This window comes from Nothobranchius furzeri, chromosome 3, assembly GCF_043380555.1.
Source record: "Nothobranchius furzeri strain GRZ-AD chromosome 3, NfurGRZ-RIMD1, whole genome shotgun sequence".
NCBI classification, from domain to species: Eukaryota; Metazoa; Chordata; class Actinopteri; order Cyprinodontiformes; family Nothobranchiidae; genus Nothobranchius; species Nothobranchius furzeri.
Genome location: NC_091743.1, coordinates 75438543 through 75461138, shown reverse-complemented (window position 1 = coordinate 75461138; position 22596 = coordinate 75438543). Strand labels below are relative to the sequence as shown.

The following is a 22596-nucleotide window of genomic DNA, read 5'->3' as shown; positions in this document are numbered from 1 at the left end:
CTTGGGAGGACTGGGAGATGCAGGAAGATCAGAGACAGGCAGGACCGGAAGATAGGAAAATAAAAATCAAGAAAACAAAACAAAGTTCTTAAAAAATAAAATGTAGGTAGATTTATCCCACTACACGTGTGTATAAAGCAATAATTTATCAGCATGAAGTATTTATATAGTTGATACAATTCAGATCATCTTCAAAACTCCGTCCCATGCCCAGGGACGTATCTAAGCATTTTGGGGGCCGAGGCAAAATAGACCCCTGCCAGGTATTTTAAGTTGAAGTGCTATTTGTTTTCATATTAGACTTTAAAATTTGCAATAAAGTCCAAAAGTGAAGAATTTATGTTATTTATTACTATTCAAGCTACCTCACAGAAGTGATCTGTTGTTAAAAATTAAAATAAAAAGGTAATTAAATAAAAAATAAGGAACATTCTGGAACTGTTTCTTCCTCTTTTTTATGTATCGAAAGTATCGGATCGGGACTCAGTATTGGCAGATTCTCAAAATCAAATGACTCGGACTCGAGGGCAAAAAAACCTGATTGGGACATCCCTAGTTAAAAGGTCACAAACAGGGTGAGAGCCATGGTGGTTAAAGGGTCAAAAACAATAGACTCAGTCTTCCTTTCATTTAACTTTAAGAAGTTGGATGCAAGCCAGCCCTTCATGTTGTCTAAACATGCAGCCAATCTTGAGCCCACATTCTTCTCATCCATTGCTACATATAATTGCCAGTCATCAGCATAGATGTGATAGCTCAGGCCGTGCTGATTCAGGATTTTGCCCAGAGGCAGAAGGTAGATAGAAAACAGCAATGCTCTGAGAATGGAGCCTTGTGCCCCCCCCCCCCCCCCCCTCCCCCCCCAAGGCAGTGGGAGACAGGAGGATGCACAGTCACCAATCTGAACAGAGATGGATCGGTTGGATAGGTAGGAGCAGAACCATAAATTCTTGGTGTCTTCCTATAGCAACCCCAAAGAGCGTTAATAATAACACACACAAAAAAGTCTGACGTGTAAAAACTGATATTTTTAGCACATTTGTAGGTCTGGTGAGATTTGCTCTGCGAGGAAGTCGTACAGTTTGAGCTGAAGCTGAATGATACGAGTGAAAAGGTTGCACAGTGTCCGCCCTGCCTTACAGGAGCGCAAGAGCTTTTTTACCACATCAAAGGAATCACAAGGCATTCAACAACAAACAAGACACTGATCTTTGCCACAGGTTTGCTAAATGAGCTGTTAAACAGAGTAAATGTGCACAGGATAATTTGTGTGGACCAGGTAGAGACAGGTATGTAATTTAAGCCACTCAGTTCCCAATGCACTATGTGATGCCAGTTGGTAAACAGCTTGCTCTGCTGTCAGATGCTTTCCTAAATACACCCTTTGCTGGTGTGCAGACATCAAACTAAAAAGAGCATAATCTTAGTCAGGATGTGCCTGCAACATTATAAGACTATTTTTAATGTTTCTAATGAAAACTCAGTCATTTGTGAGCTATTTACTCTGCAAAAATCTGAAGCATCAGTCCTGATGAAGCTGACACTGAGCGGTTAATGTGCCACTGTGACTGAAGTGGGTATTAATTGTTCCATTTAACATTAATTTCTCCTGTGTAAAAGTCTGTTACCCTTTCAGCTTTACTTTCTCCTCTTAATCCCTTAACCCAACCACCTCACATATCCCTTTGGGCAAACTGCCAAACCTGCTTCGTTTCATCTTTCAAAATGGCAGAAAGGGCAGCGAAACCAGATCGTGCTACGACTCTTTAAACAAGGACCATCAGAATTGGGTTTGTCTATTAAGCAAGATAGAGCCTGATTCCCCGTGTATTTGTGAGTGAGTGAGTGAGTGAGTGAGTAAGGAAGAAAGGAAAAGAATGAACGAGATAAATTGAGAGGAGTCAGTCCACCCCCGCTGTTCTCACTCAGCAGACTTGTGATAAGGTTTATCTCCGGTGCCTAACGAGTTTGCCCAGAAGCCCTCTATAGCTCCCGCTGAATGGCCAGGGCTGCAACAAGCTGCACGCAGTAGACAGTGGGCCGAGCTCCCTTAGGTGACCTGTGCCTGTTGTTCATGCTATGCTGCTTTAAAACTTTATTTTTGCAGGAAATGGCTTCACCCCCTTCGGCCACATCTCTTTTAATCTGGGATTTCTCTATGCCTCCTTTTCTTCATCCTTTCTGCTCACTGTTACTCACGCTGCCAAGAGGAGACGCGAGAGCTGGAGAGAGAGCCATGGAGCTTTGGCACAGAGAGGCGTGCGAGGCAAAGATGGAGACACAGAAAAGGGAGAGAGGGACTGCAGCTGAGTTAAGCCGCTAATCACAGTCTGCTCTGCATGAAGGACTTAAAGTCACTCCATTTAATTCTACCTTCTCTTTAGTCAAAAAAGGAAGAAAAAAAACTGCCTACCTCTTCAGCTGCCTAGACCCTATTCTTATCACAGAGCTATTCTGTAGTTGTATAGAAAACTTGAACAAACACGCTGAATATCATGGTGTGACAGGGTGAGTGTCCCTGTATCCCAATTGATCATGCGCCCTGGCTACTTGGCCACGGGGATGTCCCTTTGGCTGACTGGTAGGTAGGACTTTCACCCAGGAGTCTGGGGATTGAATCCCGCCCGGGCCCTCGTTTCTCCACCTTGCCACAATAGCAAAAGTAAAAAACCTCCCAGTTTTAAACGATGCTCATAATTCTGCAATCAATGATTCAGCCACATTTGTGACTGACACGACTGTAATGCCCTTCAGTGGTGCGCTCAGGTGCTTCATTTATTTGTGCGTGAAGCAGGGAATATGAGACGATCCTGGGAGACCATGGAGTCCCTCTGGCTCAGAACACATTAATTGACTTGGCCCAGCATCTAGCCCCGCGCAACAGCCTTTTGCAGAATGCTGTCGGGATCATGAGGGAAAACCCTCTCTCCCGTGTCAAAGCCAGACTGTTTGGACTTCCAGCCGTCGTTTTCACCTCACTTTCCTGTCTCGTCCGTATGGCCAGCAGACTACGGCTTGGCATATAGGTTTTAATCTAATGCTGGAACATTGATTAGTGCTCGGGCATTCCACTGTCATTAAGGTAATTGCATGATCACTCTACAACATCTTCCCTGGTGGACACGGTAATTTGGTTCCCCCACAACCACCCAACTTGCTCGGGAAGACCATAACCACATTACAGCAATAGAAAGTGCAGTAGGAAATATAATCTTTTGGCCTCTGCAAATTGATTTCAAACCATTCCCATCCGGTTATTATACCCTGTAAACCCATCTCTCTCCTGTGATGATCATTTAAACTATCGGAAGCTTCTAGGACTTAACAGCTTGTATTGATCAAAATTCGTCAGGCAGCAACCTAAAGGGCTGCTCTCGTGTCACCTGGTAAATTTAAAAGTTCATGTATTTTTGAGTGAAATCATTGCTGATAAAGTGCTTTTTTATGTTTGGGGGCCAAGGCTAGAGGACTCTGATTGTGTTAAACAGGAAGCGGTGTAAAATGACACATCGTGGAGTCTTTTGACACGGTCTTCTAATTCAAGCAGAAATCTGTGGTTCAAAGGAGATGTTTATGTAAATGAAAGTTAAATGTGATCCTAAGTAGGGCTGCACGATATTAGGAAAACGTACGATGTGCGATAACAGTGATTGAGATTGCAGTGACGATATGGCTTGCAATAAATAAACAAAAAACTTAAAACAAAAAAATCAAAAATAAAGAGATTTAAACAATTTTAAATGACTAAGAAAAATCATAAAAAATGGGAGAAGCAAATATTGTGATCAAAAGACGTGAGGAAAGGGAAAAAGACAACGAGCAAGAAAAGGCAATCAGTGGATGGGAAAAGCAGAATCTGCAGAAAGAGCAGAACAAAGCTAACTCAGGTGTTTTCTAGCCATTCAGATTAACTGCTGACCACCTAGGGGGTGGGGCATCAAACCTATAAGAACCCACCCAATTGGCCAAATGATGAAGAGCTCCATCTGGTTAGTCAAAAACGTCTTTCTTCTGTTTGGTTGACAAAATGCATTATATGTAGCAAACATTTGAGCTGACCATTTACTGCGGTTCTTTCTGTTGTTTGTAATCTGTGTATTGCGCTTGCTTCGGTAATCTTGTTATCTAATCTAATACATTTGCATTGTATTGTGCAGCCCTAATGTTAAGGGAGGATTCTGGCCTCACAAAAAGAGAGCTGTATAATATTTGCACATTTGGAGATAAACCACAATGAACAAGCACAAGGAGCACTCGAATGCAGGTGAAAATGTTCTTCTGTGAATGTTTTATTTGCAGCTTTGATTTTGAATACGCTTTCTACTAGCAGACAAAAATCTGGAGTCTGCAAAGGTTTATAAACCTGGTAAAGAATGCACGACTTTACGGCTGACCTTGTGTGGTGGTTTCATCTTGAATCCTACAAAGCACAGACTAAAGCCAGCAGGGCTCCATGGACCAAGGTCAAGAAGAACATGATTATTGGAGAAGTCACACAAACAAAGCCTTTCAAAAGCAAACAACTACATTTCTTTGAAAATGTTCCACAGACAAAAGAAACCATAGAGGAGTGTTTTAAACAAATGCATTTTGTTGAAAATAAGAACATCCTTGTTAGAAAAAAAAAACTAGACAACTAACCACTTTGCTGTTTCTACGGATGAGAGAATTATACGTCTGAACGTGAAAATACAGAGAAGATCCATGAGGATTTCAGAGGAAAATGTGTTGAGTTGGGTCAGGATATAAAGTCTGAGGTCAAACTCATTGGCTTGTCAGCAGGAAAACTACTAAAAGCACAACTCTAAAAGCACAAATAAGCACGAATAAAAAAGGAACACTTGAAACTGACTGGCAATATGTTGTGGTCTAAATCCCATCAAAGTAAAATGTTGTATTGTTAAAAAACTGCAGCAAGCTAAAGGCTAGTTTCAACTTCTCCATCAGTTAGGGTTCACACACACACAAACATACAAACACGCACACACACACACACACGTGTGCACACACACACACGCACACGCGTGCATACACACACGTATTAATGGGGACATTTTCCTTTTATACTTTTTCGTTGGTGTGTCTTTGTGGTGAATCAATCCTCAGGACAGCAGAGAGCGTGGCGTTTTTCTGGAATATCCTGCCATCATGGATTTCTGTAGTGTGTTTATTTTGTGTTTCTGTATTTCAGAGGAATTTTAACACAAATAAATTTGTCCTGCACTTCTGCAAAGGTGGGCCCCATATGGATATATATGTATAACTTGTATGGGTGCCAGCAGGGTTTGTCCTTGGTTTCCATGATGGTCCCATGAGTTTGCTAACATAGATTTTTGCCCACATAGATTTTAATGGGCCCTGCATGGGTTTTCAGAGGGACCCAGACGGTTTGGCTCAAACATTGGCTTGTCAAAATCTATTTGGGCAAATAACTGTGGGGCCACCATGGAAACCGTGGACAAACCTCATTGGCACCCATATGATTTGCCCAATTATATCTTTATGGGGCCCACCTATGAATGCTGGCTGGCTCACATTTCCTGTAATGTCCTAACATGAATTTTGAAAGTTTGCCACATATCCTATAACTACTTCAGTCACGGGTGTATTAACAATAATATCGCCAGACTTTTACCACGTGATGTTCTTCAATCTGCTCCGTGTCTGTCGCTAGATATCTTCGGCTCTCGTTTTATTTTAGTTTCTGGAGGGAGAATGGCGGGGCTGCTGATGAAGTTAAAGGAAGAGACATCCTGACTAATAACAGGCATGTTGCTTTTGACAGATATTTAGAAAAGTGGGCTCTACGCCGTCCATCCTTGCGAGCCTGATGGAGAGCCCTAGCAATGACAAACAATGCGTGTCTCCGTACTAGCGCAGACGGAGAAGTATAAACTAGCCTTCAGAGTAGTACAGACTCAATCAAATGAAGGGTGACTGAAACTACTCGGCCAATGTACGAACCGTTTAGATAGCAAGAGAGAAAATGTTTGCCACTTCCACCTGAATAAAGATTGAAACCAAATATCGATGACGGTCTTCCAACATCACCTCTCACTTGCTTCGTTAATCTTGGTGTTACAAATCATTCCTTTTCTCTGGTGTTCAGAGAGTCTGTGCACTTCTCTACATCCTCTAGTTCACTTAACCTCCTGTTGAGTCCTTCATAATTACTTTGTTGAGTTTTACTTCCACTAACCTGGCTGCTGTTTGCCGAAAGCCAATAAACTGATGTTCAATTGTGATGCGATACCACGTGATTTATTCAGGCCCTTTTTCTTTGTGGACTTCCAGATGATAATTAGTCTTTTCTTCAGTTTCTAAACCTTTTAAAGCTTGTTGGTCTCCCGTTGTTCCATTCAGGGAATTGGTTTTCTTGCTTCATTTAGTTTTTAATTACTCTGAGTGACTATTCTGCAAGCATCATTTTGAGCATCGAGTTTTCCGTGTTCATCATGAGCAGCTGTAGGTTAAGCCCCACTCCTACAGATGTGTCACGGCTAATGGCAGACCCACCTTTCTCTCCTGAGACCTTGTAGCAAAAACAGGCATTTGGCAAGCGAGCAGTGGACAGCAAAACGGTGCAATTGACCTCCCTTCGTCTTCTCCGCTCAACCAGCCTGGCGAATTCTCCTCTCCTGAAACGGAAGAAAAACTTTTTTGAGTTTCAACAAAGTCTGATCAGCGTGATGGTTCATTTACTTGTTTTCTTTATTCCATCTATCTCCCCCTCAGAGGCTGAAAAACTTTCTGGAGGAGCGTCAAACAAACAAATAGTAATCAGACATTTAACGAGCGCAGGTATGTGATACGAGTGCTGTTATTAGTGTGTGAATCTGATCAGCTAGAGGCTGATTCCTTGTTGTAGGAGGCAAGGCCAGACACAGGACTTCGGCAGTGATTAAACCTGCACTTAATCAACAGTGAGAGTCTGTCCCAGCAGGAGCAGTGCATTCGCTAGATGTGAGCTACAAGACTGAATATACCTGATGGTGCATGCTGGTTCTCTGCACTCTCTCAGCTTTACAACAGGTGCACAAGTGACAGGTTAAGACAGATTTGCTGTTGTATTCCCACTGTGCAACTGTAATAATACATTTGAATTTATAGAAAATAAATTGTGCATGAAATGTACCAGCTTGCCAAACCTTCCTCCTCAGCTTATTTGCATAATGGTATCTTGGAACAGGAACCACTTCACCTGGAGTATTCCTCTGAGGCACCATCAGTGATATTCTACAGTTTTAAATGTTAAGTGAAGAACTTGTTAGGTGCAAAGGATGTGCTCACTTTCCATGTCTAACAGGAAGTACAGCACACTAATTTGGACTTTGCACAAATATATAAAGTGTTCCTCTAATTGAAAGGTCAAAGGGTTGGTGACCATCTTAAAATAGTCTCAGATGAATAAGTAACGGCTCATTGCACTTTACAGAGCCAACCCTGCAGTTTTCAGTTGAATGCTCAGTTTATAAAGTTGCAATATTTTGCAGCATTTTTTGGTAAAACCTCAGAGTGGATTCATTTAATCAGTACATTTTCAGTGGTCTCCATTAGGAATGAATGCCTTGTAAGTCGTTCTCATGGGAAAAAGTCTATAGTCGACTCACATCACCCACTGGAGCACAAAATGTCAGTAATCAGGACTTAACACCATCGGGCTGGGAGCATTCCTACAAAGACTGACAGAAAAACAAAAGGAAGTAAAACACATCAAGAAAGCTCTCCAGATCCGCAGATACCCTAACTGGGCCTTTGTGAAACCTACAAAGAAGTCTGGAAAAGTGGGAACCAGCAAAGAAAAGGCCAACAGGTGCAAAGGCACCATCATCACATACGTGGCAGGAGTCTCAGAGAAACTTAGAAGAATCTTCTCCAAACACAACATCCCGGTAAACGTTAAACCCAACAACACCCTCAGACAGAAACTGGTCCATCCTAAAGACAAAACACTCAAACAGACGCTCAGTGGCGTTGTTTATGCAGTCCAACGTAGTGAGGACTCCAGATCTTTATTTTGAGGAAACTAAACAACAATTGCACAAAAGCATGGCACAACACAGGAGAGCCGCCTCTTCAGGTCAAGACTCTGCAGTCCACCAACACCTGAAGGACAAGGGACACACCAATGAAGATGACAAAGTCCACATTCTGGACAGAGAAGATAGATGGTTTGAGAGAGGAGTAAAAGAAGTTATCTATATCAAATGTGAAAAACACACTTTAAATAAGGGAGGGGCTTAGATTTCACCTTTCCAGTACCTATAATGCAGCTTTAATCTCATTCCTAAGCAGTTTCAGTCTAGGTCACACTAGGGATGGGTACCTTTGACATTTGAATCGATACGGTACTAATTACCGGTACCTACGAATCGATACCGGTACTTAACGGTACCAATTTTCGATACTTTTGAGTGTTTTTTATTTTAATTCTCTTTTAAAATTAAATATATATTTTTCTCAACATATAACAATATTTGATAAATATCACGATAAATAACATACAACTGTTTGTATTTTAACATTGCCCTTGTAGTTTTATAAGCTGATAATTAAACTGAAGCAAACATCTTTACTGTGAACTAAATTTACTGTGTATCTTCATTCCTTTTGCTGTCTTTTTTCATTTGATTTTTCCTACTGGGAAGTTAGAATTTCCGAGGAGAAAGCGAACGCACCATTAGCTGATAACAATGGTAGCAATGGAAGCTAACATATGAAGCTAACGATATCTTAAACAGTTTATTTAGCTGCTGGAGCAGATTTAAACGATGCCTCACACTTAGATCGTCACTGGTTTCGTCTTCACCCGTCACATTTAGTAAAGTGAAGCCAAACTTTAGAGCGCGTTCATGTTGTTCTAGTCGGAATTTCGGAGTTCCGAGGAGAAAGCGAACGCACCATTAGCGAAACGGAAGCTAACATATCAAGCTAATTATATTTACCTACCGGAGCAGATTAAGATGAGGATGTCTCACTTAGATAGTTGTCGCTGGTTTCATCATCCAGTTACCCATCACATTTAGTGAAGTGGACCCAAGCTTTAGCCTGCGTTCTCTCTACCATGCTGCTCTGTTTACAACTGGTTCACAGCAAGCGACGACAAAACGCTCTTGCGCATGCGCAGCTTCTTGGAAAGCTCTCGTTATGATGGACGGGTACCGAAACGAGGCACCGTTTGAAATGACGTGAATCGGTGCTCGGTCGGTACTGTGGAATTCGGTCGGTACCTTAAAAAGTACCGAATTCGGTACCCATCCCTAGGTCACACCTTCCTGCATCTGATCAACACAACTCCCTCTCAATAGAGGCTAACGACTACTCAGGGGATGGAGAGGTGGGGTATCCACAGTAGTTTCTGCTCGTTGAACAACAGACAGCTACTGCTTATAAGCTTGACTCTCCCATGTTTGACAAAGGTCCTCGGGTGAGAAGCAAAACGTCTTCAACAAACCAAAGAAGTCCAGCTGCCTTCATCTGCACCCTTTGAATCAACAAGATACACCACCTCATTTGGGGACTAGGTTTGTGAGCACTAACTCATTAACATAGTGGAGACTTTGCCTCAAGGAGAGGGAGGCAGAACCTTTTCCCTGTGTTTACTTCTCGTAGCCCCACCCCCAAACAATCTCACCAATTATTAAAGTGAACCATTTCACTTGGTTATCAGTGATCCATTTTGTTTCGTTACTTCACACTGGAGGCATCAGTGGCGTGGAACGGCAGCAGAACATGGCTGCTTCAGATAGAAGCCATTAAAATCTATGGGTTGGTCCAATTGGCTGTGGCGAGGAAATTGTCAGGCACATCCCGGAAGCAGCGCATTAACGCCGGGATCAGATTCTACTTTTGCCATGAGCTGCTTCTGGGACAAGTCAATTCCTGCCGTTATTACAGGGTTAGACAGGAAATCACACACAGTTTCAGTTTAAAACATCCAGTAATTTTCAAAAGAAAAGACTGTTGCAGCAATGTGATTTCATATCTGTGTAGATTACGTCAATACATGTGACCCTATATGACATCAAACAACGATATCAAACTTGATTTATTTTCTTCTTCTTCATTTTGGTTTAATGGCGAATGGCATAAACAAACGGTGACCTTTGAAGTCTCAAAGCATTTTGTGAGATCGTAAGTCCGGCAAGGAGGACGGTGGAGAAGCCTCTCTGCGACTGAGACTCTCCGGTGTGGACTGACGTGCAGCGAAGCACGTGAGTAAACAGTCCCGCTGCTGTTCTGCACCGCCGATGCCTCCAGTGCGAAGGAGGCATCACAGTTTTCTCAGCGAGACAAAACTCAACCAGAGGAAAGACAAGCAATTAAAAAAATGTGTATATATATATATATATATATATATATATATGTCAGACAGGAGGAACAGAACTACAGGTGTTAAAATATCCGTAGAGTTGTCTAAAAACTATGACTTTGTATTCTTTATTGACATCTTTAGATCATCCTACCTTACCTGCCACATGTCTTTCTTGTGCTATCTCTGAAATCTTTTTTGCCTTTTTTTCTTTTTTATTTCTTTGCAGATTGACATTTTTATTGTGATTTCAGTTGAATTTTTCTAGCATGTACTTTGGAATTGTTATTCATTTGTCTTGTTTCACCCTACAAACTGTTGTTCATTTCATTTGCTCATGTTCTGATTCTACGTTATGGTCTCTCAGAATTTCCCAACAGCCGTAATCCAGGGTTGAATGAGCAGTCAGCTCAAGAAGAGGTCCTGGTGGCTTTTTCCAACTCATAATTACTGAAGCCACTGTGTTCCTGGAAATAATCCACATTTTAGAGGTTTTATACCCCTACATGTCCTTTCATGTCCCTTTATTGGAGGCATCGGTTTCATCCAACTCATGGATTGTTTCGGATTCTGGTATATTTTTGTTACTTTTGGAATCGTACACAAACAGTAAATATTAGTTTGTTCGTTTCATCTAACATGTTTTACTTTACGCATGCTGCAATCACAAATAACAGCATTAAAACAGCTTAATACGTGAATGGATTCATGGCGTTTTAAGTTAAAATTGTTCTATGGTCGATACAAAACATGTTTATGAAGTTCTTTGCATTAAATCTCTCTGACATAAAGCTATTTTAGCTGTTTTATTCTTGACAGTTCGAGTACCTTCTAGAATGAGCCGTTCATGACTGTCATTTTAAGTCAGGGGTGTCCAATCCTGGAGGGCCGGTAACCAGCAGGTTTTGTGGTTTTTCTGCTTCAACACGCTTGATTAGCTGGTTGAATCGCCTGTGCAGCAGCTCATCAGGCTCTGCAGAAGCCTGTTAATCACCTGCTGATTGAAATCAGGTGTGTTGAAGCAGGTTAAAACGAAAACGTGCTGGATACTGGCCCTCGAGGACCAGGATTGGACACCCCTGCTTTAAGTAAACAAGTTGGCACTGGCCATGCCCACCTGTCCCTTGCTCAAGCTGCTATAAGCTGAAAAGCTCTAATATCTAGGAGGAGCTTGGAGTAGAGAAGGCACTCCTCCAGCAGCAGCTAATCTCCTCCAGGCAAAATGTGGTATTTTATTATAATTCCCCAATTTGTGACATCACAAACGGCATCTTTATGAAACAGGTTATTTCAGGTACATAAATCCTGAAACACTGCCAGAAAACAGATGAATGGACATTTGTAACGTTTGGCGTGTTTATATAGGCAGCTGAGACCCACATGGCAGCACTAATATGTCTGTCAGACTGGTCGGCTGGATACGGGAGTTGAGCTTGTAGAGAGCGTGGTCTCACAGACGCGGAAGTGATAGCTTAGGTGAAACGCCGGCTCACAGTTTAATCTAGGAATCCCCGAGCGTTTGAGCGTCAATGAAGTGACACGGAAATGCTGGGTTTTCCAGAAGTAAGTAAGAACACTTAGTGTGAGCTGAGAGTTCGTAAGATGGATCGGTTGCTTGGAAAGTCTGATCATAGATCTGAAGAAACGATGACTGAGTGGTGAGCTGGGGAGGCGACTTCTGTATATAGTCGCGGTTCGTGACGTAGGTGCAACGTGGAGGGAATCCCAGAGAGGGGCATGCTGGGAGTTGTGGTCCATGGTGGAGGTCGGCTAGCTGGGAGAGGCTGGTTTGGGGACTTGGGTTCTGACAATGTCCCCTTAAACTTTCAATGCATTACCTCAACCCCTAACCTCAACCCCAAGTCAAAACATTTAAGATTTTAGAGTTTGGTTAAATAATTCCACCAAGGATAGGTCTCCATTTCTGCAGTTCCTCTAATGACTCAGTAACTGCAGAGATGGTGAAATACTGAGAAAAACATTTTGGTGCTCAAATAAAAAGAAATAAAACACATTAAATAATCCTGCACTTTTCTTATGTCATCGCAATGTGTACCTAAAAAAAATTAATTAGAGGTGCCAAAAGTTTGTTTATGCAGCAATAAAATGTTCCCCTTTGGTTTAATAATAATGCAGTTTTATTAAGCTCTTACAAGAGATGATGCTTTAAGCATTGATCCATACAGCTACCTAATCTCTTGTGAAACATACAGATAAGACAGTGCAGCTCAGAGCTTGTTTGTTATAAAGGATGGGATAGCGAAGATTTCAAAACCACTTAGTAATTTATATTTTATCATCTTGAGTTGTGGAGTCTTCTGGAATATGTTATGTTTCGAGGGCGGTATGGGATGTGGCATTTACCTCCCGGACAGCATTTATCAGGACACAGAAAATCCCGAGGTCACAAATTAAAGGGCTTAAAGACATCCGGACCTGAGACGCCCTCTACATACGCAGGTGGTTATAATCATATGTTTCAGAAGGTCTTTACAGGTTAATTGAGAGCAGCAGAAGCGTCGTGTCCGGTGGGTTCTTTTACTTCAGAGTAATTATCGATATTCTTCAGCTAATTATTATATTCCTTTTAAATACATCTCTACAGTTGTAGTGAGTGTTTGTGCAGAATTTATCAATCAGCACACTCCAATAGAACACAGAGAAACAGAGAGTGAAATTAGTTTTAAAAGAACAGAAATTAGCCCTAACACTTAGGCTCTGCCTTATCTTAATGAGGACGAATGGCTCTGAATAAAACGATAGGCACAGACTTAAATTAAAATGGCATCAAATGTGGAAATGCCACACACGCACGCATGCACGCACGCACACACACACACACACACACAAGCATAAACACTTTTATATGCTAATTTATTTAGCAGTTTAACCTTAAAACATAAAACTGTATCAATTATAAAGAGCCGCTGCAGAGATTTTCTCAAGTTTTGAGTACATCCATATCACACTTCCTGTCTGATACAGAAATCTTATTGAAAATGATTATTTTTAGAAATACTTTAATATTCATCATTTTAAAAGTTAAGTTGGCATGTTAACACTTTGCAATGTATTTTGTCCATGTGGCTTTGCCGTAGTGTGATGTTACTGGCAATAACAGGCACCCAAGCCGATGTGGTACCCACACTGAGACAGCAACGGGCAAAATCTGGACAAAGATCCTGGAAATGTTCGCAGGAGGACTCGAAACATCTGGATTAGTGAAGAAACTGGGAAAATAAAAAGGAAAAAAACCACCTGGTGTCCGTCAGACCCCATTAGGAATGCGGGAGGGTTGAAGATGTCGAGCTGCAATTTCTTGTGGTAATGTGAACTCGCTCCCATCACATGCTCCCAGTGCTAAAAGACTGATTGAGATCTGGATATATTATGTGGGATTGCACATCACATTATAAGATTTGACCAAAAAGCTACAATTATGGTCTTTACTTTGACTTAGTCATACACTTTTACTACTTTTCAATAAAATAATTGCTGGTGCTCATATTTCTTTTAAAATAGGAGCTTATTGACATCTTAAACATCCTCAATTCTCATTTTTAAACACTTTCTAACTATTGATTTTTAAGTCTTAGAACAGTTATGGTGGCATTATTCCAATGGCAACAACACTTTTTTGGCTGTTTTGATTTTTTCTTTTTTGTGCATTTGGAGTCTCATGACCCACAGCAGGGTCCGATCCCTCTAGAAACCACCATTCTGCTGTCAACTCATTAGATAAATTGGCAGATTTATGTTAACACAAGCAGCAAACGGCACAACCACTAATTACTCATCTCCTGAATAAAAATCAAAACATTGAATGTTGTTTTAGTTTAATTAACTGATTATTTTGCTTGAGATTGTCAAAATAAGTCAGTGTGCAGAGGCTTTTATGAGCTACAGAATTAATTGTTTAAGACAATATTTTATAACACACACTCGCACGCAAGCGCGCACACACACACACACACACACACACACACACACACACACACACACACACACACACACACACAGACTAGGTTTGATAGAATATAAAAATAGCATTCACTGCCTGCAGTGTTTCTTAATAAGCACTTAGGCCAGTACAAAATGTGTCTGAACACTATGCATGTAAACAGTCAAGAGAACGTGCAACTATGCAAATCAAATTAATCATATTAAAACGAATAAATGCATTTAGGAGGTTTGAGCTTTTCTACAGAGCTGAGAAATGCTGACAAGAAAGCCCAATTTAACAAAGGTTAAACCAGAATTTGTGGGCAGAGCAAAAAATACACAGTTAGTGCCTTTGATGCGTTGCCTCAAAGGCACTATCATCTCTACCATAATCTCACAAGGTGGATGGAGCAATAAGTAACACAACTGAAGGTGCATTTTGGAGCACAGACTACAGTAAACGTAATGTCTGCATGTAAAAGCTCCATTAGTGTGCTTAGATCAGTAAGTGCAGGCGGGTCGTTCTCCACTTATCACTCACAATGTCTGACAAAGTTAACAGTGGTTTCGGAGAAATATGAGAGCACTCAGATCTTGTTTTGTTTTTATGTCTGTAGACTTGAGGATATTTTTACTCTATTTATGTAACCATTTAAAAACGAACTTTGTCCGATACAGAAGTGTAATGCTATCAGTGGAGGGAAAAAACAAAGGAGCAGTACATCATGCTAACGAGAAACTTTCCTGTTATGACGTGATATAAATCTTGTTTTAATGAGAAACTTTCTCTGAGTATCTCGTACAAACAAAAGATTTTATAACAGTTTAATGGTTTAATAGCCACAGCTGCCCAGGGGCGCACTGATAGAGGCGAAGCTGCCGAGCACTGGCGTCATCGGTCCCTCCAACCACTTGCAGTTTGTGGAGGGACCGGTGGGCTAGTATGCCGGTGAAGGTTCTCAGTCATTGAGGTCAAATAGGACCAGCTCCGTGGGGGTGGGGGGGGTGGGGGGGGGGTGGGGGGGGGGGTTCATAAGCTGAGAAACATAGTCCCTCCATCATGTCCTGGACCTTCCTTTCAAGCCTCCTTCTGGTTGGACATGCCCGCAACGCCTCACAAGAAAGGCGTCCAGGAGGCATCTTAAGCAGGTGCCTGAGCCACCTTAACTGCCTCCTTTTGATGTGGAGGAGCAGTGGATCTACTCCAAGCCCCTCCTACATGACCGAGCTTTACACCTTATCTCTAAGGGAGAGCCCAGCCACCCAGCGGAGAAAAGTTATTCCGACCGCTTGGATCCACAATATCATTTGACCGGTCACTAGCCAAAGCTCATGATCATAGATGACGGTTGGATAAATGGAATAATGGAACTAGGACCTAATTTACATTGACTAGTAATTCCAGAGGTTCAACTTCTGGCTCAGCTTTCATCACCAACATATTGCTACAGTATATCTGTGAGCCGTGCAATGGTGGCTTACAGCAGTGCTTTGTTGTAATGTCATCTCAAGTCTAAATCGTCTCTTGCTAGTCCTTCGTGTTATTCCTTAGTTTTCTTTTGCAGTCGACATGATTATTGAGCTCATCAGGAATAATTGATATGATTATTGAGTAATTTGAATCACTCTTGCACACCAAATACTAGTACCTGCTATTCACTTCTATTGTGTATGCTAAGCTAAAGCAGATGGACTGCACCCAGACCAGGAAAATTACTGCGCTGGTTACATAAATGCTTTTTTTTCTCACTTTTCCAAACTCTGGGGAATATGGCAATGGACAAAATTTCACTCAGGGTCAGAATATCCCTTTAATAATGCATTGGTGTTATTTTGTAACAGGATAATGCCAGCACCTGTTAAGCTGGGGAGTTACACACACTTATCGCAGAGGGGATGAATGACATACGGCAGCGTTCCGTTTTACATCTTGGGTGTCTCAGTCTGCCACTGAAGGAGCTGCCCATGGCTTCCAGAGTGAAATGCAATGGGTGGGAAAGTTTTTCCATTCTCCTTGCACATGTCTCCTAACTGAATCTAGTTGGCAACCCAGAACCGAGCTAGCTTATTAAGTCATTCACTGCCATTGATGACTAAAGTCGTCATTTTAAATCCAACCGTTCACTGCCAATGACGACTTAAGTCCTCATTTGCATGTTTTTACTGTGTGAGCATCGGATCGAGCCCCTGCACCGTGAGAACAAACATCTCAGCTCTAAAGCCGATCTTCATCCGCATACGTCACACGTCACGTGATCCGGAAGCAGAAAATCCATGTGTTAGGAGATCGTTTAGGGCCGCTGCTGTAAAAAAAGTGAGGCGCGAACCGGAAAAGCTTCTGCCGATCACAATTCAACAGCGGATTATGAAAGAACGGATAACGAAAAGCGCAGATTCTTCCTGATTTAAGAGGCGAGTCTCCTCTTTCTTTTGGTTGTTTTGGCGTGGACATCATCCTAGTGCGCAACGTTCTGTGACTCTTTAAAAAACAGTAAAAATGGTGAGAAACGCTGGCAGCGAAGGGCTTTACCGATCAGGAAACCGCTGGCAGCGTATGACTTAACTAGCTTGTTCTGTCTCAGTCAGAGCTGCCTCCTAGCTTTTACAAGTTATCTCATAATAACGAGAAACCATCTTGCTATTACGAGATAGTTTCTCATTATTATGAGATGCTGCTCCTCGCACTGGCGGAAACACAGTTCCTTAGTTCCGTAACTATTTTAGGTAAATATAAATATTTTATCGATTCATTTAAATTCAATAATGTTTCTGGGAAAACAGCAAACAGTAAATTCATTTTGTGTCCTGCAATATACCCCTGTTTGGGTTGAACGCTTTAAAAATGTGGTTTCCTAGTTTCCTTACTCCACTTATGCCTTTGTTTCAAGTCCATTGCTGATGAAGATTAATTTGCAGAGCATGGTGCTCTATCAACCCCCGGTGACACAAAGGGCAAAGATTTACGCTAATTAAATCCACCACTGCAATTGATATTTCCCATGGATTAATGCAAGTGTGGGATCTGTTAATTAAATCTGTGATAATGTTTACTCATCATAAACATTTGCCATGTTTGAGCACAGCAAGATTGGGAGATAGTCTTTGGAGTTTGACAGATTAATTTCAGGGCTAACTGAAAATGCTTCCCATTAACGAGCCCTGAGTGGACTTCCTTGAATGTTTACGTTAGATGTGCTCAGAAGAATTCCTGCTCAGTGGATATACTTCATGCCACGAGAGATAACAGCAAGACTTAAGGTGTGGCTAATCTCATTTGAGCAGATACAAAGATATCAGTAACCATAGCAACCGAGCTATCTGAATCTCTGTTTTAATGGAAACAAAGGACCCTCAGTCCCGCGTGCAGCCAGCTGGATTTTAGACTCTCTCCCTTTGTTTCCTTTGCAGTTTATGTTGGCGTGGCAGGGGTTATCACACAGTGGATTATGAAGACCTTCCAAAAGATCTTCCACTCGTGTTGATGCAGACACAAAGCTGTTCTACACACTTAGCGGTGTAACCACAGGCAACTGCTTCCTGTTGGTCTCTGGACCCTACTTGTCTCAATCATCCTTTTACTCCCCCATCACCAACCTTTCCATCTTCCCCTCCACACACACACACACACACACACACACACACACACACACACACACACACACACACACACACACACACACACACACACACACACACACACACACACACACACACACACACACACACACACACACCTTTAACTCTACCCTCTCATTCATTCTTCTCATTCTGTCTCAAACGTCACGGCGACAATCTCATGATTCGACGGCCTCTTGTTCATCTTGTGAGGGCCATCAAAGTCTGGCGCCTTTAGCCCGTCTGAAAGGGCTGGGACTGCATGGTAGGAAGCAATTAATTCTTTGGTGAGGAAGCCCATTAATTAGGCAATGCTTCTGGCTATTTCACGAAAACCCTTCCGAAACAGTAGGGCCACTCAGATGGGTTTAAGGAATGCAGCGGCACACCGAGTTCTTAATGGACCCAGTGGGCCCAGGCGAAGAAGCACCGCAGGGTAATTCTCACTTTCCATTTCACGGCCTCACCACTACTCCACATGCCCTCTCAAAGTGACAAATTTTGTTTACTGGAAAAGCTTTATCAGGCTTGGCCTCAACACTATATTGTGTAAAGCTGCCATATTTTATCATGTGAATCTGGACTCTCGGAGTAGCTCTTCACCTAGCTTCATCTGCCACCACACGCAGGCAGCAGATTGGAAAAGAAACGGCATCATTTCCAAGCGCGCAGAGAAAATCTCAAAGACCTGACACGGCGTTGTTATTGAGCCAATTATACACCACAAATAAATGTCATTAAGCCACACGTGTGACTCCACCAAACAGAAGAGTGATATGTAGATGTGTTCCGTCTAATTGGAGGTAACAGGATAAACATCAGTGTGGAGACAGGTTGGGGAAAATGAGTTCTGTGATATTTAATTACTCAGCAAATCATGCATGAGAACATTAGCTGCTTGTGTCGTCCACCATTCAGGGACGCTTCAGAGCAGGACACCCACTTGAAGCCAGACAGCAGCATGGTTGGGTGGGTTTAAAATGCTGATTCAACCCCCCCCCCCCACACACACACACACACAGGACAGACCTGCCTACGAATGCACGTGGCGGGGAGAGCCTCGGTGGCACCACGCCATCCGTGAAATTAAATCAACAACTCCCTTATTGTAATTACATTTAGTGAAACAGGAAAGCAAGCAGTGGGTGTAAAACAATTAACATGTAATTGTCAACCTGACCAGGCTGGTGGTGATATTGATCCCAGACAGAGTCTGAAATCTGTCATGCCACCCTCTGTCCTTTTTATTTGTTAAATGGAAGTTGGCCGAGGGTAAAGGGGCAGCGGACAACAGCGGGATGTGGAGTTTTACTCACTATTTCCTGATATTCGAACACCTCGCCTCTGATTGGCTAACAGGCAGCAATGCGACTCTATCACTGACTGCATTTGAAAAGAAAAGAAAAAAGAGATCTATTATATATGATACAAATCACAAGGTGCTTCAAAAGAACAAAAAATTCTAAATATAAAAAAGATTTCAGAAAAATAATGATTAAATGTGGTTCAAACGAGGACAAACATTGTAATTAAAAACTTAAGGAAAGGGAGAGAGGGAAATCAGTGGATCACAGGAAAGGCCAAAATGTGCTCTGCTCTCTCCTGGACACTAAACCAACAACAGCCTTCTCCGTCGTGAATCCACGAATGCTAATTTTCAGCGTGACGTAGATCTGTGTGGCATTTTGTTTTTACCCGAGCATTTCCACGTCTGTTTTCTATCGGCAGCTAATGTAGGAAGGGGCGGAAGACTATTTTCACGTTCAGCCTGCATGTGAAACTCAAAGTGATTGTTCTTTTTTCAAAAATAACAAGTCAAAGTGGTTTCTCAGTGGACTTGCTCTTTAAATGGAGTTCTGATTTGTTGTTGCAACTCAGCATGTGTCCCCTCATGAGGAAAGGGTGATTATGACATCAGATCAGCACCCAATTAATATGATTTTAGTTTCATTTTAATAAACACAAACATGTTACTATGATCCCGTAGAACAACATTTTGTCTCACTATTTACAAACGGATGACATGACATTAAAGGCATACTTTGAAAATTTTTCATATTTTTAAATAACTTTCTTGAGCCAGTAAGTGTTAAAATTACCCTTTACCAGGTTAATGAAAGGCCACTCTATCTATCTATCTATCTATCTATCTATCTATCTATCTATCTATCTATCTATCTATCTATCTATCTATCTATCTATCTATCTATCTATCTATCTATGATGTATGTTTTTTTGCATATCATGTATTGAATCTCCTCCAAAAAGCCTTTAATTTCCTTGTCCTTACTTTATTCATCCATCCATCCATTTTCTTCCGCTTATCTGGAGTCAGGTCGCGGGGGTAGCAGCCTAAGTAAAGAGGCCCAGACTTCCCTCTCCCCAGCCACTTGGGCCGGCTCTTCCAGGAGAATTCCAAGGTGTTCCCTGGCCAGGTGAGAGACGTTGTCCCTCCAGAGTGTCCTGGGTCTTCCTTTAGGTCTCCTCCTGGTTGAACGTGCCTGGAAAACCTCACCAGGGAGGCATCCGAGGCATCCTAATCAGATGCCCCAAGCAACCTCAACGGGCTCTCTCGATGAGGAGGAGCAGCGGGTCTACTCCGAGCCCCTCCCGGATGACCGAGTTTCTCACTCTATCTCTAAAGGAGAGCCCAGCCACCCTGCTGTGAAAACTCATTTCGGCCGCTTGTATCCGCGATCTCAATCTTTCGGTCACTACCCAAAGCTCGTGACCAAAGGTGAGGGTAGGAACGTAAATCAACCAGTAAATCGAGAGCTTTGCACTCTGGCTCAGCTCTCTCTTCACCACGACAGATCGATACAATGCCAGCATCTCTGCAGATGCAGCACCAATCCGCCTATTGGTCTCACGCTCCAGCTTTCCCTCACTCGTGAACAAGACCCAGAGATACACTTCTCCACTTGAGGCAGGACCTTGTCCCGGACCCGCAGAAGGCATTCTACCTTTTTCCTACTCAAGACAATGGTCTCAGATTTAGAGGAGCTGATTCTCATCCCAGCTGCTTCACACTCGGCTGCGAACCGCTCCAGCGAAAGCTGAAGATCACGTTCTGATGAAGCTAACAGGACCACATCATCTGCAAAAAGCAGAGACCTGATCCTCAGGCCACCAAAACGGATGCCCTCAACACCTTGGCTGCACCTAGAAATCCTGTCCATAAAAGTTATGAACAGAATCAGTAACAAAGGGCAGCCTTGGTGGAGTCCAACTCTTACTTGGAAAGAGCCCGACTTACTGCCGGCAACGCGGACCAAGCTCTGACACCGTTCATATAGGGACCTAACAGCCCGTATCAGAGGGCCTGGTACCCCATTCTCCCAGAGTGCCCCACAGGGCCCCCAAGGGATGCGGTCATATGCCTTCTCCAAACCCACAATACACATGTAGATTGATTGGGCAAGCAACTACGCACCACCCAGGACCCCCCTAAGGGTATAGAGCTTGTCCAGTGTTCCACAGCCAGAATCTGAGGTTCAAGTATCCGACAGACCCTCCTCTCCAGAACCCCTGAATAGACCTTACCAGGGAGGCTCAGGAGTGTGATCCCCCTGTAGTTGGAACACACCCTGTGGTCCCCCTTTTTAAGTAGGGGAACCACCACCCCAACCTGCCAGTCCAGTGGGACTGCCCCGATGTCCACGGGATATTGCAGAGCCGCGTCAGCCGACACAGCCCCACAACATCCAGAGACTTAAGGAACTCCGGGCAGATCTCATCCCCCCTGGAGCCTTGCCACAGAGGAGCTTTTTAACCACCTCAGTGACCTCAGCACCAGAGATTTGAGAGGCCAACCAAAGTCCCTAGACTCTGCTTCCTCACTGGAAGACGTGCCGGTCTGAGGAGGTCTTCTAAGTATTCTGCCCTTACTTTATGGTAATGATTTCCACTGCAACATTAAAGCTTTAATTGCTAGTCGTTTTGATGAAGGAGAAGTCAAACCTTCTTTTTGTTCCTAGAGTAAACAAGAATAACTCACTCTAGAGAGAGGCTTTGGCTCAAAACCTAACAATTCTACGTTAGCCGTGTGAGAAATGTGATCATTTTCTGCGTCAAATTGGTAAAAAAAAAGGAAAAAGAAAAAAAAAGACGTGAATATGAGTTTATCCTAAAGAATAATATCTGACACGGAGCTACAAGATAGCAGGGTGGCATGACAAACAGAGAAAGATGCTGAAAATAACGAGAATAAAAAGATGCGGCTCTATTTACATGCTATTAGCATTTCATCCATTGTGCTGAGGTGTTTTCAACAGGTGTAAAATGCAATAGACTGAGAGAATTTAATAAAGGTTTATTTGATATTGTCTCCTCAACTGAATGCCAAATTTTGTTTACTGAATTCATTTAGGACTCAGTAAGTCAGACATGTTGCAGGCCCTTCTCCCCAGCTCATGCAGATTAAACAAATACATTATTGCTGCAACATGCATGTATTTTTACCGGTGAGACAGCTCTGAGCAATTTGCATGATTGCACTTTGAATTCCACGCCTGTCCGTGCAGCAGCCATATAGCGAGGAGAGGAGCGCGCAGTACTGATGCTGCCTCCCTCATCAGTACGCCTGCTGTGTCGCTGATAAAGGTGTGAGCTACAAGGAAAGGCTGGAGATGCCGCGCTTCACTGCAGTCACAGACTCCTCTGCTCCCGGACTGACGTCTTTGATGTCACTCTCACTCAAGCCGTAAACAGCCAACGCTACTGGAAGG

The 22596-nt window shown here is 42.7% G+C and overlaps 1 protein-coding gene across 9 annotated transcripts in view; it reads right to left on the bottom strand.

Moving 5' to 3' along the window:
* Positions 1 to 22596, bottom strand: part of arhgef10la (Rho guanine nucleotide exchange factor (GEF) 10-like a) — a 193693-nt gene that overhangs the window by 71080 nt on the left and 100017 nt on the right. For all 9 annotated transcript variants that reach the window (XM_015958408.3, XM_070549544.1, XM_015958410.3 and 6 more), the window contains one exon: positions 6517 to 6638. In XM_015958408.3, coding sequence (XP_015813894.3) covers positions 6517 to 6638 — 122 coding nt within the window. The remainder of the gene's footprint in view (positions 1 to 6516; positions 6639 to 22596) is intronic.